Raw genomic sequence first — 12,430 nt, forward strand, 5'->3', positions numbered from 1 at the left:
ATTGTCTGGTCACTTGGTTCGCTCAAGTTTCTCGTTACCTCATGGCCGCCCACGGTGATTATTGACATTATTCTTGCCCCGATCTTTGTTATACCGAATGGCTTCCCCGTGACCATTTTTACAGTGTTTCCACTTTTTGTCGACACCGCTACAGCCTCTGGTATTGACTGCGAGCAACCTAATGTCTCGTTCATTTTCTGTCTTTCGATCGTTGTTCTATTTCTTTCGCCGCCAGGTCCTGTTTCACTTTATTGATAGCTTCCGCCGCCGCCTTCTCATAATTTATCTCTAGGGCATTCCTGGTCGTGGCCTCTATTGCACTATCAACTTGCGTTACAGCTTTCACTGTTTTCGTTGGCAGTTTCGCACTTGGTGTTTCTAAGTTTTTCGTTTCAAATTTACCTTGTCTATTTCTCTGGTTCTGTACCGCTGCTAACGCCAACTTGTGTTTGGGGTGACTCTGGTTCTTGACTGCCTCCCAGAACAACGGACTGTATATCCTGAAGTGCCCCTCTTGGTTGCAGAAGAAGCATCTTGCACCTATTTTGATGATCAAGCCACTATAGAACTCGTGTTCCTCCATCTGGCTCATATCTTCCTCATCGGGTGCATATCCCAAACTCTTCATGCCCTGCTTGTATGATGTGCAATCCGCCACGTGATGATCAGCTGACCCGCAGTTCGCGCATGATCTACGTTTGTCCATGTCATCTCTGGGCTTGTACCATGACGACCTTTGTGGTTGATTCCCCCTTGCGTATTCCTGTTATCTGAATACGAGTATTTCTTGGGTTTCATTAGCATGTACTCTCTTGACTTCTGTCTCATCTCTTCTGGAGTCGGTGCACTATTTTTCGACAATGTATAGTATGTTGCTAACATTGTTCTCAAGTCATCACTCTTTACCCCGTCAATGAACTTTGAGGCAATGCTAAAGTTCCTTCTATTGGTGGATTCTTCCGGGTCACTCCTTCGTCTCAAGCTCTCAAGATCATCTAGGAACCTGTCTATCGATTCATCGTCCCTTTGCCTTCTCTTTTCAAATAACATCATCGCTTGATGACCCTTCATGCCTGACCCGAATCGATTTAACAATATCTCGAAGATTTTATCTGCTGTGTCGCGTTCCTCTTCCTTCTTCGCAACCACGCATTTCAATGCCGTGCCTTCCAAGTTGCTGATTATCGCTGTGCATGCTTGCCTCTCATCGTTCAAGTTGTCTTGTTCCAAGTGCAACCTCATGACTTCTACCCAAGTGTCAATGCATCCATCTGAATCATCCTTGAATTCTTTCGGTTTTTTGAAAGTTTTCCTGGATTTGTTACTTCCTCTGTCACTCGAGTCGGTGTTCCTTGTGGCGAAGGCTTCTAGTGTCCTGTTCATCATTTCCCAGGTGCTTGCCCATGTCATGACATCCGGTCCCACGTTGTTGTGAGTCGCGGAGTCCCCTGGACCACTCGTTGTGTTTGCTGTTCCACTTTTCATAATCGCTTTGCCCCCCCCCCCCCCCGGTGCTGTACTCGCAGCATCCCGGGGTAATGGTAACGGTGTTGACTGCCGTTTTTTCCGTTGTGGTTCCACGAAGTCAACTCTATTGCCTTGCGTTCGCTCCGCTGCTGGGGTGTCTTGTGACGTTGAGTTCCTCAAGATGGTGTCTAACTTTGTCTGTATTGCACATGAACTCTCAGCCTGGTCCCTACTCATCGTATCCATTCTCGTTTCCAAACTCCCCAACTGATTATTCACTGCGTCGTATCGTTGCTTCATTTCTTGCATGTCTTTTCTGATGTTCTTGTCTCGCTCTTCATCAGTGGTATCTACCTGTTCCGACATCTGCTGAAGCCTTTCCTCTGTCGCTCTTGCTAGATTGAAGTAGCTGTCCAGGTACTCATGTTTGTTGTTTCTTATTTCTTTCCTTATCACATCTCTATCCTCTTCGCTGTGCTTCAGTTTCTTGTCTATCTGATCTAGCTTTGCCATCAAATCGTCTAGCTCAAGAGTAGTTGTTCCATGGTCAGTTGTTGTCCTGTTGTTGGTTGCTGTTCCCGGTCTGATCTGATCTTCGTTTTGGTCGGTGTCTGTCGTTCTCGTGGAAACTGTTCCGAATGTTTTGCATTTCTCGGCTTTCGTTTCTTCCACTGCTGCGTCTCTTGACTTTATTCCGACCATTATCGCCAATCTTTCAGTAAAAAACGTTCTTTTTGCTTGAGACTCGTCCTTCACCGTTTCTGGCGTGTTGCCTGTTGTGTCCTCCACATTGTCTATCGGTGAGAACTCCATGGACTTTGGATTAGGTTCTTCCGCATTCGGCATCGGTGTTGACTCTGTCGTCTTCTTTTCCACCTCATCCACACTCTGGTCCGGTGTCTCTAGTTCAATTTCGATGGCGGGCTCTGCTTGTTTCCCTTCCGTGCCCTCTTTTGCGCTGTTCTCCTTATTACTCCTCGTGTTGACCATGCTAACTGAAAAGTTCTTCTTTGTTATCTTTGGGCCCATTGATGTCGTTTTACGTAGCGACGAGTTATATTTTGTCTTTGCTTCAGTAGATCTTTTTTCAGCCACCGGTACCCTGCTCCGCCTCATTATTTTAATTTACAATTGCTCCTATTTACAGTATTACTATATACAAAATTCTACTCTAAGATTAAAATCTCTTTTGACAAAATCAATAAAAAAGGAGATATACAATTTAAAAAAAACAACGTTTCCTAAGCTTTTTGAAAATTCTGTATGTTCTTGATCCCCACAGTACCGGATCTTTTAGGACTGGTTAGAAAATTTAATTTTGCGATTGGTTACTTCAACCTGTCTCAGCACTCTTTAATACCGTCACCCCCCTTCTTTATACTGTTCCAAGACTTCCTCTTTACTGTCCCAAGACTATTCAGTGCTGTCCCAGTACTTCTTGTTAATGTCCCAAGACCACTGTCCCAAGACCCTTGCCCTAAGACGACTGTCCCAAGACTAGTGTCCCAAGACTACTGTCCCAAGACTACTGTCTCAAGACCCTTGCCCTAAGACTACTGTCCCAAGACTACTGTCCCAAGACTACTGTCCCAAGACTACTGTCCCAAGACTACTGTCCCAAGACTACTGTCCCAAGACTACTGTCCCAAGACCAGTGTCCCAAGACCACTGTCCCAAGACTACTGTCCCAAGACCAGTGTCCCAAGACTACTGTCCCAAGACCAGTGTCCCAAGACCACTGTCCCAAGACCACTGTCCCAAGACCACTGTCCCAAGACTAGTGTCCCAAGACCACTGTCCCTAGAACACTGTCCCAAGACCACTGTCCCAAGACCACTGTCCCAAGACCACTGTCCCAAAACCACTGTCCCAAGACCAGTGTCCCAAGACCACTGTCCCAAGACCACTGTCCCAAGACCACTGTCCCAAGGTTACTTTCCCAAGACTACTGTCCCAAGACTAGTGTCCCAAGACCACTGTCCCTAGAACACTGTCCCAAGACCACTGTCCCAAGACCACTGTCCCAAAACCACTGTCCCAAGACCAGTGTCCCAAGACCACTGTCCCAAGACCACTGTCCCAAGACCACTGTCCCAAGGTTACTTTCCCAAGACTACTGTCCCAAGACCAGTGTCCCAAGACCACTGTCCCAAGACCACTGTCCCAAGACCACTGTCCCAAGACTAGTGTCCCAAGACCACTGTCCCTAGAACACTGTCCCAAGACCACTATCCCAAGACCACTGTCCCAAGACCACTGTCCCAAAACCACTGTCCCAAGACCAGTGTCCCAAGACCACTGTCCCAAGACCACTGTCCCAAGACCACTGTCCCAAGGTTACTTTCCCAAGACTACTGTCCCAAGACCAGTGTCCCAAGACTGTGTCGTACCAAGACTGCTCTGGTCCAAGACTGTCCCAAGACTGCACCGTTCCCAGACTGTCCCAAGACTGCACTGTCCCAAGACTGTCCCAAGACTGTACTGCTCCAAGACCGTCCCCAGACTGCAATGTCCCAAGACTTCTTCGGTACTGTCCCAAGACTTGTCACTAAGTGTCTGGATAGTAGGATCTCTTCTTCTTCGTTGTGGGGACTCTTGAACCGCTGTACCGTGTACCACCACTTGAGTTCTAGTAAAAATTTTCCCAAAATCCCTATCTTAATGGCCAAAATCCAAATACTGACCCCCTGTATTTATCTCCCTCTCGTTGTTTCAGGCTATTTGAAACCCCAACTTCTTCGCAGGTATCTTGTGATCACCTGTTCGTTCAAATACCAACAACAAATTTTCACCAAAACGTAAAAATTTTAACAGGAAAAATTACAAAAACAGAGAGATGAACCCACCTAAAAATCAAAGCTGACAGATGTCAACCTTTGTCCGAAAAAATGTCTGGTACCCGATTGCCACGCGTTTTCCTCCCCCTGCTAGCGATCTTATTGGGTATCACAAAAACTGTCTATGTCCGTTCCCCCCTACCAATCCGACCAGGGTACCTACCTTAACTCGATGTTAAATTTGGATATCCGCTTCTTATAACCAACGCGTGTAAGTATCTAATGTAACTAAATCGACGATGCCGAACAATTAGTTACTCTAATGTGTCCCCCCTTTTTACAATTTAGAACCACCAACCTCTAACCTAACCAGCCCCCCTTCTAACCTCCCCCCTCTTTAGCCCCCCTCTTAAGCCGAAAAATCCCTTAAGCGCCGGGTGCTAAACCTCTCGAGAGAAAACCGTAGACCTGTTTCCAGGCCTGCTTGTGTAAAAATTTCCTCAAAACAATGGGGCTCCGCTTATCCAATTTTACACTTATTTCCTATAATGTAATGTGGATTTTAACGATACCCGTTTGCCCAACATGAGAACACCCCTGTGCGTCCTCTTCTTGTTGTAGCGATCCCGTGCTGGTTGTCCCCCTCACGTGCACTGCACTTGACACCAGCACCACCTTCCCACTTGGCTGGTCACCTCTTCCAGTCAAGTTTCCTAGAGGTTCAGCTCAGTCCTTGTGAACCACTTTCCCACTCGGCTGGTCACCTCTTCCAGTCAAGTCTCCTAGAGGTCCGGCTAGGTTGCAAGCTATCTGAAAACCCTTAACAACGCCCCCCACTTGGGCACCTTATTGAAGTCACTGGTTTAGATTGCTAGATTGATCGAAACGATCGGTCTTATAAAACAGTATGGGTATACTATTTAATTAATATAAAGGTTTGATCCAACTAATTTGGTATCCAAGTCACTGTTTTTTTTTTAATGGTTTTTGTTCCTTTTTCTAAACTTTTTTCTTGTTTTTGTTCCGCTTTTGTCTTTTTGCTCGTTTTTTTTTGTCCCCCTAGTTACACCCCTTACTCGGTTAGCTAGGCCTCGTTCGGAGAGCGTACCAGGAAGTTTTCTCAAGTTTTCTTAAAAAGCTATCACGGTACAACCGGAAGGTTTACACGTTCCCGCTGAACCGTACCACCGGTACTCTAGAATGGGCATGCAGCCCGGAGCTGCGTCAAGTGGGTTCGACTCCGTAGTCATGATGTCGTAAAAACACCCAGGAGCGCCATAAAAACACTATGTAAAAGTCGCCTACTTCGGTCACATATGAGGCTTAAGAAAAATAGGCCCTATAACCATTGGCTCAAGAGTCAGGGACAATATCTCTTGTGTTTTTCTACCTCAAAAACGGTCGGAGCCAATTCGGTTCGCTTGCGACATGAGACTAGAACCCGTTACAGCTTAAAGGCTACTACCAAAATATCCCCCCTACTCTAGAAAATAAGAACGTTCCCATACTTAGGTCTCGAGATACCCAAAATACACGAACGCCGTTAAAAACAGGGTCGGAACAATCCGTTAAGTTACTTCTTAGTAGACAGTGGAACTTTGATCCATTTCAGATGGATCAACCTAAAACTCGCCTTATCTCAACATAACAATCATAAAACACACTCGAGAAAACTAAATTTGGTACTTACATAGTAGCACGCTTGAGAAACAGAGTAATTAAACACTCCGGCAATTAAAGACTCCGGCATAAATATAATCAAATATAACTCAAGAAGTTTTCCCACGATGAGTTCCAATCAAAGGAAGTAAGTTTTAACTCAAGAATATAGTTTTGGATCTGGACCATTGGGAGACTTCACTTGTCCGCCTTTCCGTTGAAGGTTCACACTGGTCCAGTTGATTTTAGCTCTGCTCTCGTATCTGTTCTGTCTCCTATATCAGATAGGACAGCTCTACTCTAGTTTTCTACGATGGAAATTGAGAATAGCAATTTCCCACTGTATATGTTTGACAACTTCCCGCAATTGTTAATTCGGTCGTTCTGATTTCTTATTTGATGTTTTCAGTTGTCGCGAGAAAACTGAGCATGACAGGCTCCATTCAACTCTAGTATGAATGTTCTTTTTACTGTACTGGTGTCTTCAAAATGGTATGAAAAGAAACAAATTTGCCGTAGCTTTGTTGGATCTTTCAAAAGCTTATATTTAAACCAATCATGAGTTCCTCAAAACTAAAATAAATCGTCTGGGTTTCTCAAATGGACTTACCAAAAATTGAAAATTTCTCATTTCCCAGCGGAATAAAAAAATACTTGCTGATCTAGTTTTCTTTAAATCTTGTTTTCTTCTTCGAAAACTGCTTTTTCTGACGTTGAGCATTGCCGTTCAGCATTCTGTCGTTCAGCATTGTTCACCAAGGTTCTACTTTAAGTTGCAATGTCTTAACTTTCAAAACAATAAAAGCTAAACTTACAAACTATTTATATACGTTTAAAGAAGGTCGAACAGTGACAACCTATGAAGAAGCATGATTATCTATAAACATAAATTATTTGTAGATGCATATATTTATGTTGGTATGATTTTATCTAAACCGTGGATTGGCTCGTATGACAACATTTTTTTCTCATGACGTTAAAAGGTGCAAGTTCTGCTCTGTCGCTGTATCGAAATTTCATCGAATCTTATCCGATTGGTATAAAATGCGCCTATTTACTCAATTATTGAATTGAAGCTCTATTATCTAAGGATGTATTTGTTTTCCGGTCAATGATACGTATTTTATCTAAGAAGCTGTTTTACCAGATAAAATATGAATAAAATTGTCCAGTATATAGTTCTTTAACATGTCGAGTCAACCAAATGCTCTTATAATTGGAACAGGTGAATATGTCACGGGTTACGTGCCTGGTGGAGGATCCAAGTCTGACAAATCATGCGGGGTTGTAGGTCTGGTACATTTCGACCTGCGGCGACGTGGTCTAATTGGTGATCAAATTCTAATTGCCGGGACTAATGGAACTAAGTTTCCACATGCTAGAGAGCATTTGAAGAGATTGATTGATGGCAGGTACAAGGACTTGAGTTCAAACTTCGAGAGTTTCCCGGGGAATGACGTAAAGAGAGACCCAGATGCATATTTGGCTGCACTGAAAATATTGAAAAGCGGTGAGTGTATGATCATTTTTCATTATAGTTTTCACTCTTGAGTATGTATGACTTCAAAAAAATGAGAAAACCACTATTTTAAAGAGTAAGGGAACGACCAGATTTTCCCTTTTACAGGTCTTGATGTTTTTTTTCAGTAAGATTTCTTGAAATGTGATCACGCTCAAATTTACTGTTTTGCGGTTTGACTTATGAAGTTTTTTTAAGTTCAGTTCATTTCATGTGTTAAAAGTGAATAAGGTCACTAAAATCGTGAATGACTTCTAGTTTCAAAAATGGACTTTTCAAATGGAAATTTTTGATTTCTCAGCGAAATAATGAAACTACCTGTTGATCCAGTTTTCTCTAAACGGGATTACTGTTCGAAAAAAGGCAATAGTAGTAGAATAGGCTTTAGGACAGAATAGGCTTCAGTCAAAGACAGTATTTGAAATTCAAAGTTCTTCAATGTGAGATAATTTTTCGTTGATATTGGAAAGTAGAGAAACGTTCAAAGATCAACATTTTTTCGATTTCCTTGTTCTTTTACACTGTTGGTTTTATTCGATTGTGATTCCATCTTGCTTAAAGCGTTTCAAAAGGTTACTAAAATGTTGATTTTCTGATGGTGGAAGCTAGTTGCTAAATTTCTAAGGACTAAGTTTATTCGTGGGTAGTGAACCACTATTAAAATCTTGAATTATTAAATAACCGCGCTTGGTTTCAGGCGACATAGTGTCTGTGTTCACCCCTGATGATACTCATTTTGCGATGACCAAGGCCGCTCTGGAACATGGATGCCACGTAATGGTAGCCAAACCACTAGTTCTTGACTTTACACAGCACCAGATTCTAGCGACATTAGCCAACGAGAAGAATAGGCTGCTATTAGTTGAAGTGCACAAGAGATTTGATCCGATCTACGCAGATGCGAGACAGAGACTAAACTCGGGGAAGATGGGCGACTTCGGATACTTTTACTCCTACATGAGTCAGCCAAAGTTCCAGCTAGATACATTTCAGGTTAAAAACCCAAGTATTAACTATGAAACATTCTATTGGAAACTGTTTCAATCTGAAAAACAAAATTGACACTGATTCGGTTTTAAAGGCATGGGCTGGCATATCGAGTGACATCAGCTACTACCTCAACTCGCACCACGTTGACTGGCATGTGTGGGCCATGCAGGGCAAAGGAAGGCCTCTGAAAGTATCTGCTACTAGCTCTTCAGGCCAAGCTGAGAAAAGGTACTTCTGGCTTGTGTAATGCTTATAATCGAATATCTTCTTAATGAGTTGTATTGTTTATTTTTTTTGAGCTTAAATCTAACTTTTTTTTCATAAACATAAACACAAAATAAACATTTTGATGACTGCGGGTGAAGGGGCGGCTATAATGGGAAAGGCCACAAAGAAGTATACAGTTTTAAATTGTATTGCACTTTTTTGGCTTCAAATAGTTGTTGTTTTTTGGTAATGCTTTTATTGGATTTTAATTAAATAGCCAATATGCATGATACTGACTGTATCCTATATTGTGTTGTTGTAGTTGCCTCGTCAAGGGGAAGCGCATAAAGTTTCGTCAATTTGGTCAGTTTTTGTTATAAATGGACTTCGTTTTCGTTTGGAATGGTTAGTGCTTTAATTCAGTACTTCTTCAAGGAAGACGTATCCTATATTAAGAGCTATTGGTTGAGTACCTGTTGGCTTGGGTGGTAAAGCGATTGACTCGCGATCAATAGTTTGGGAGGAGTGTGAACTTAAACTAAAGCTAATTGTTTTTCCAAGTGTGAAAGAAGGCGAAGTTCAGCTGCTCATTTTTGTAGATATTGCTTCAGAGACTGCGCAAGTAAATGGAAAGTTATCACAATTTACAGAATTTTTAGTCATTACTTTGGTACGCGCTAGAATGTAAATGTACGCATTTTGATGAACATGTGTAAAAAGTTGGATCTCTCTAATTTTATTGTCATCTTAAGGAAAGTTGTTTTCTTCCGAATTTTTAAGAGTGATTGCTTCTTTTCGGCGAAACAAAAAATTTAAGTCGAACAAATAATTTCTTTTCCAAGCGTTCAATCACTAAAAAAAGACAGTCGTGGCCAATTTGTTTGCGACCCTTGCAAATTGTTTGAAAAAACGGCAAAAAGGGGGGTTTTAAGCACTTTTTGGACAGTTTTGACCGAAAAGTTGTGTTTTTCGGCGCGCTCTCCCACCTCAAAGATAGTATATATTGGCGCCAAAGACGCCTTTGGAAAAATTTTAGGGTCAGTCAGCCACAAATGGATATCTCAAAATAGAACAAAGGGAGGATTCTTTGGGTAGTCAGGCGTCAGTCCCCACACCCCTAAATCCGCTACTGGCGGGTGGGCCAGCATATTTGTATGTCCCGAGTTTTTGAATCCATTAATCATAAATTTCTCAGGATCCTTTAATGATTAAAGTTTGAATTTTTTGTAGATTCAACGATGGTCGTCATTGCGAAGACACCATTACCCTAATGGTGGAGTGGGAGAATGTTATCTCGGGGTCAAAAGGTCACGCAGTGTACACTGCCTCCTGGACTGACCCCACCTCTGATGTGCACAGTCAGCAACACTTCTACTGCCAGACTCACAAAGGGTTCCTCAAAGCAGATCAGGTGATAATTAAATGCGCTCCTTTGATGTCATTTATCAACATAATGCAAATTTAATGCCATCTCGTGCGGTTATCTGCTGGTTATGATTTTATTTCGCCCTTTGCATTTAAGCTGTCTTTTTAGCCCTGATGTGATGTAATTTTAGGACCAAATTTTGAGCTTATTGAATACTTTTAAAATTGACATTAAGTAACGGTGAAATTCGACGTGAGGTTTTTAGTAGTGTGTTTTAGGCACATAGAGGCTACTATGTGAGTACGGATGAGGATGGCTTCAAATCTGTCAATCCCCTGTACATGAAGTACACCACTGACTCGGAGGGATACTACAGTGGTCAATCTGGCTACGGATACCAGAGCTTTGAGAAGTTTGTACTGGCTGCACAACAGGTGAGTAAAGCACACTATTGAATGCTAACCAATCAGCGCTTGCTAGGAAAATCATTCAAATGGAAATAGATTCGAATTTAGTGGAAACATAATTTTGTGGAAACATAAATGGCCCATTTCGCCACGCTACGAAAAATAAGAATTATGTCGTTAATGGTAATCTGTCGAATCACTGGATGGTGACTGAAAAATTCTGAATTAACATTGGGTTTTGATTAGGTGAACGACGGTTTGAAATCAGCTTGTGACTTCGAACACCTGCTCCCTACTGCTTCTACCACTTTGCAAGTGAGTGCAATTCTACACGCAGGCAGAATTAGTCTGGATCGGAAGAAAACTGTTGTAATAAACTACTCGGATGAAAACTCTAAATTTGACCCTGTGTCTATCTCAACATAATTTAATTGAAAAAGTTCTTTGTATTCTAGAGATATACAATTAAATTAAATCTGGTGATTGAACTCCGTCTTGCGGAACATGGATGTTTTTTTTAAATACACTTGCGATTAGCAAGGGAATTGTAATCGGGTACTAGTTTTTCCTCTAAGTAAGTTTGCAAACAATTCGCACGTGTGATGTTACTCACTGACTTGCTACTTGCTCAGTTTCATGAAAATTCAAAATTAATTAACTTTTCCTTTCTGCTTCCAATTATTGCACTAGCCAGCGTTAGTGTATTAGTGTGAACCTTCTTTTTTTCTAAGCTAACTCGCAAATTAAAGTGTTCACTTATTTGATGGAAATTTGCTATAATCACGATGTGTAGCATTGGAAATTTCAAAACATTTGTTCTCTGCGGGATTTGTGGCTATTTTTTGTGGTTTACTAAGCGTCCATGGCTAGGTGGTAAAAATATCTAGGTCGGATCCGTGGTTGCCGAATTTTTATTAATTCGAGGTTTCTCTATACTTTTATTGCTCTTTATAGAGCTGTTTTTTGTCGTGTTCGCGATGGTGTTTGCGAAGAGTTGTGTGATAGTTAACTTTCTTGCAACCAAAATAGCAGTAAAAGTGCTCTTTTTAGTGCCAATTCTGGCGGAACATCTGTTTTTGCTTGAGTAAGTTTACCCATTTTTCCTAGCCCAGTTCTTGCTGTCTGACATGTTATTAGAAAGGGCGTCAGCTAAGCAAGCATAAAGGTCAACTGGAGCAAAGGCGGAGTCGATTAACTTATAATCTTAAGTTCCCATACGCTGAGTCATCTTTTGCAAACTCACAGTCCTGCGGGTTTGTTTGGAACAACCCACAATTTAATAGGGTGAAAAATCTAAGTTTTGTGAAAACATTGAAATAGTTATGTAATTTCTGGGTTCTGCGAACTTTTTTACAGTTTCCGTTTTAAAAAAAAAACAAACGAAGGAAACCTCTGATATTTGGGCAAGCATGCCAACGATATAAGCATTTTTCATTTACTTTTCAGTCTTAAGATCCCAGATAAATCTCATTCTAATGCTGATTGCTTCCCATCTTAGATTCGGTTACGATTTGGAGAAAATTTAAGTGGATGTGCCTTGTGAGATCTTAATTTTTTTTTTAAATTTTTTTTATCGCAGCGAATTTTCCTCTAAGAAGGCTATAAGTGTAAATAGCAAAAAAAAATTCTCCTGAAAAAGATTGTAAAACAAGTGTTCGGATAATGGACAAACCTCGAATGACCCGTTGCCAAATAAAGTCTCTGATTCAGTAGCTGAATTAAGGAGGGGCTGACGCCCCTTCTCAGGGATTTGAACCCTGACTACCCAAAGAGTCCCCCTTTGGTACTATTTTATGACCTCCTTCGGCACCAACATAAACTATTTTTGAGAGTGGAGCGCCTAAAAACGCCTTTTGTGGCCTGTTGTTTTCAAAATTGTGTCTGCGGTGCCAAAATGTTGGCCAGAGCATACGCTTTGTAGTGATTTGGGAGAGCTCGGAACATCAATTTGGTCGACATGAAAAAAAGTTTTATGAAAATCTGCCTCCCCGTCTGGAGAAGATCCTGTCCGCCTCTGCTGTCAGGTACAGAAAATTGT

General features: G+C 41.7%; 1 protein-coding gene across 1 annotated transcript; it reads left to right on the forward strand.

Moving 5' to 3' along the window:
• The first annotated feature begins 6,541 nt into the window (after positions 1–6,541).
• On the forward strand, positions 6,542–10,893 carry LOC134841507 (uncharacterized). The gene is made up of 6 exons (XM_063857535.1): positions 6,542–7,413; positions 8,120–8,415; positions 8,504–8,640; positions 9,850–10,030; positions 10,264–10,419; positions 10,639–10,893. Exons 1-6 carry the CDS (start codon positions 7,092–7,094, stop codon positions 10,816–10,818), a joined length of 1,272 nt encoding a protein of 423 aa, XP_063713605.1. The 5' UTR covers positions 6,542–7,091; the 3' UTR covers positions 10,819–10,893.
• The last annotated feature ends 1,537 nt before the right edge of the window (positions 10,894–12,430 follow it).

Source organism: Symsagittifera roscoffensis, chromosome 3 (genome assembly GCF_963678635.1).
Source record: "Symsagittifera roscoffensis chromosome 3, txSymRosc1.1, whole genome shotgun sequence".
Lineage (NCBI taxonomy): Eukaryota > Metazoa > Xenacoelomorpha > Acoela > Convolutidae > Symsagittifera > Symsagittifera roscoffensis.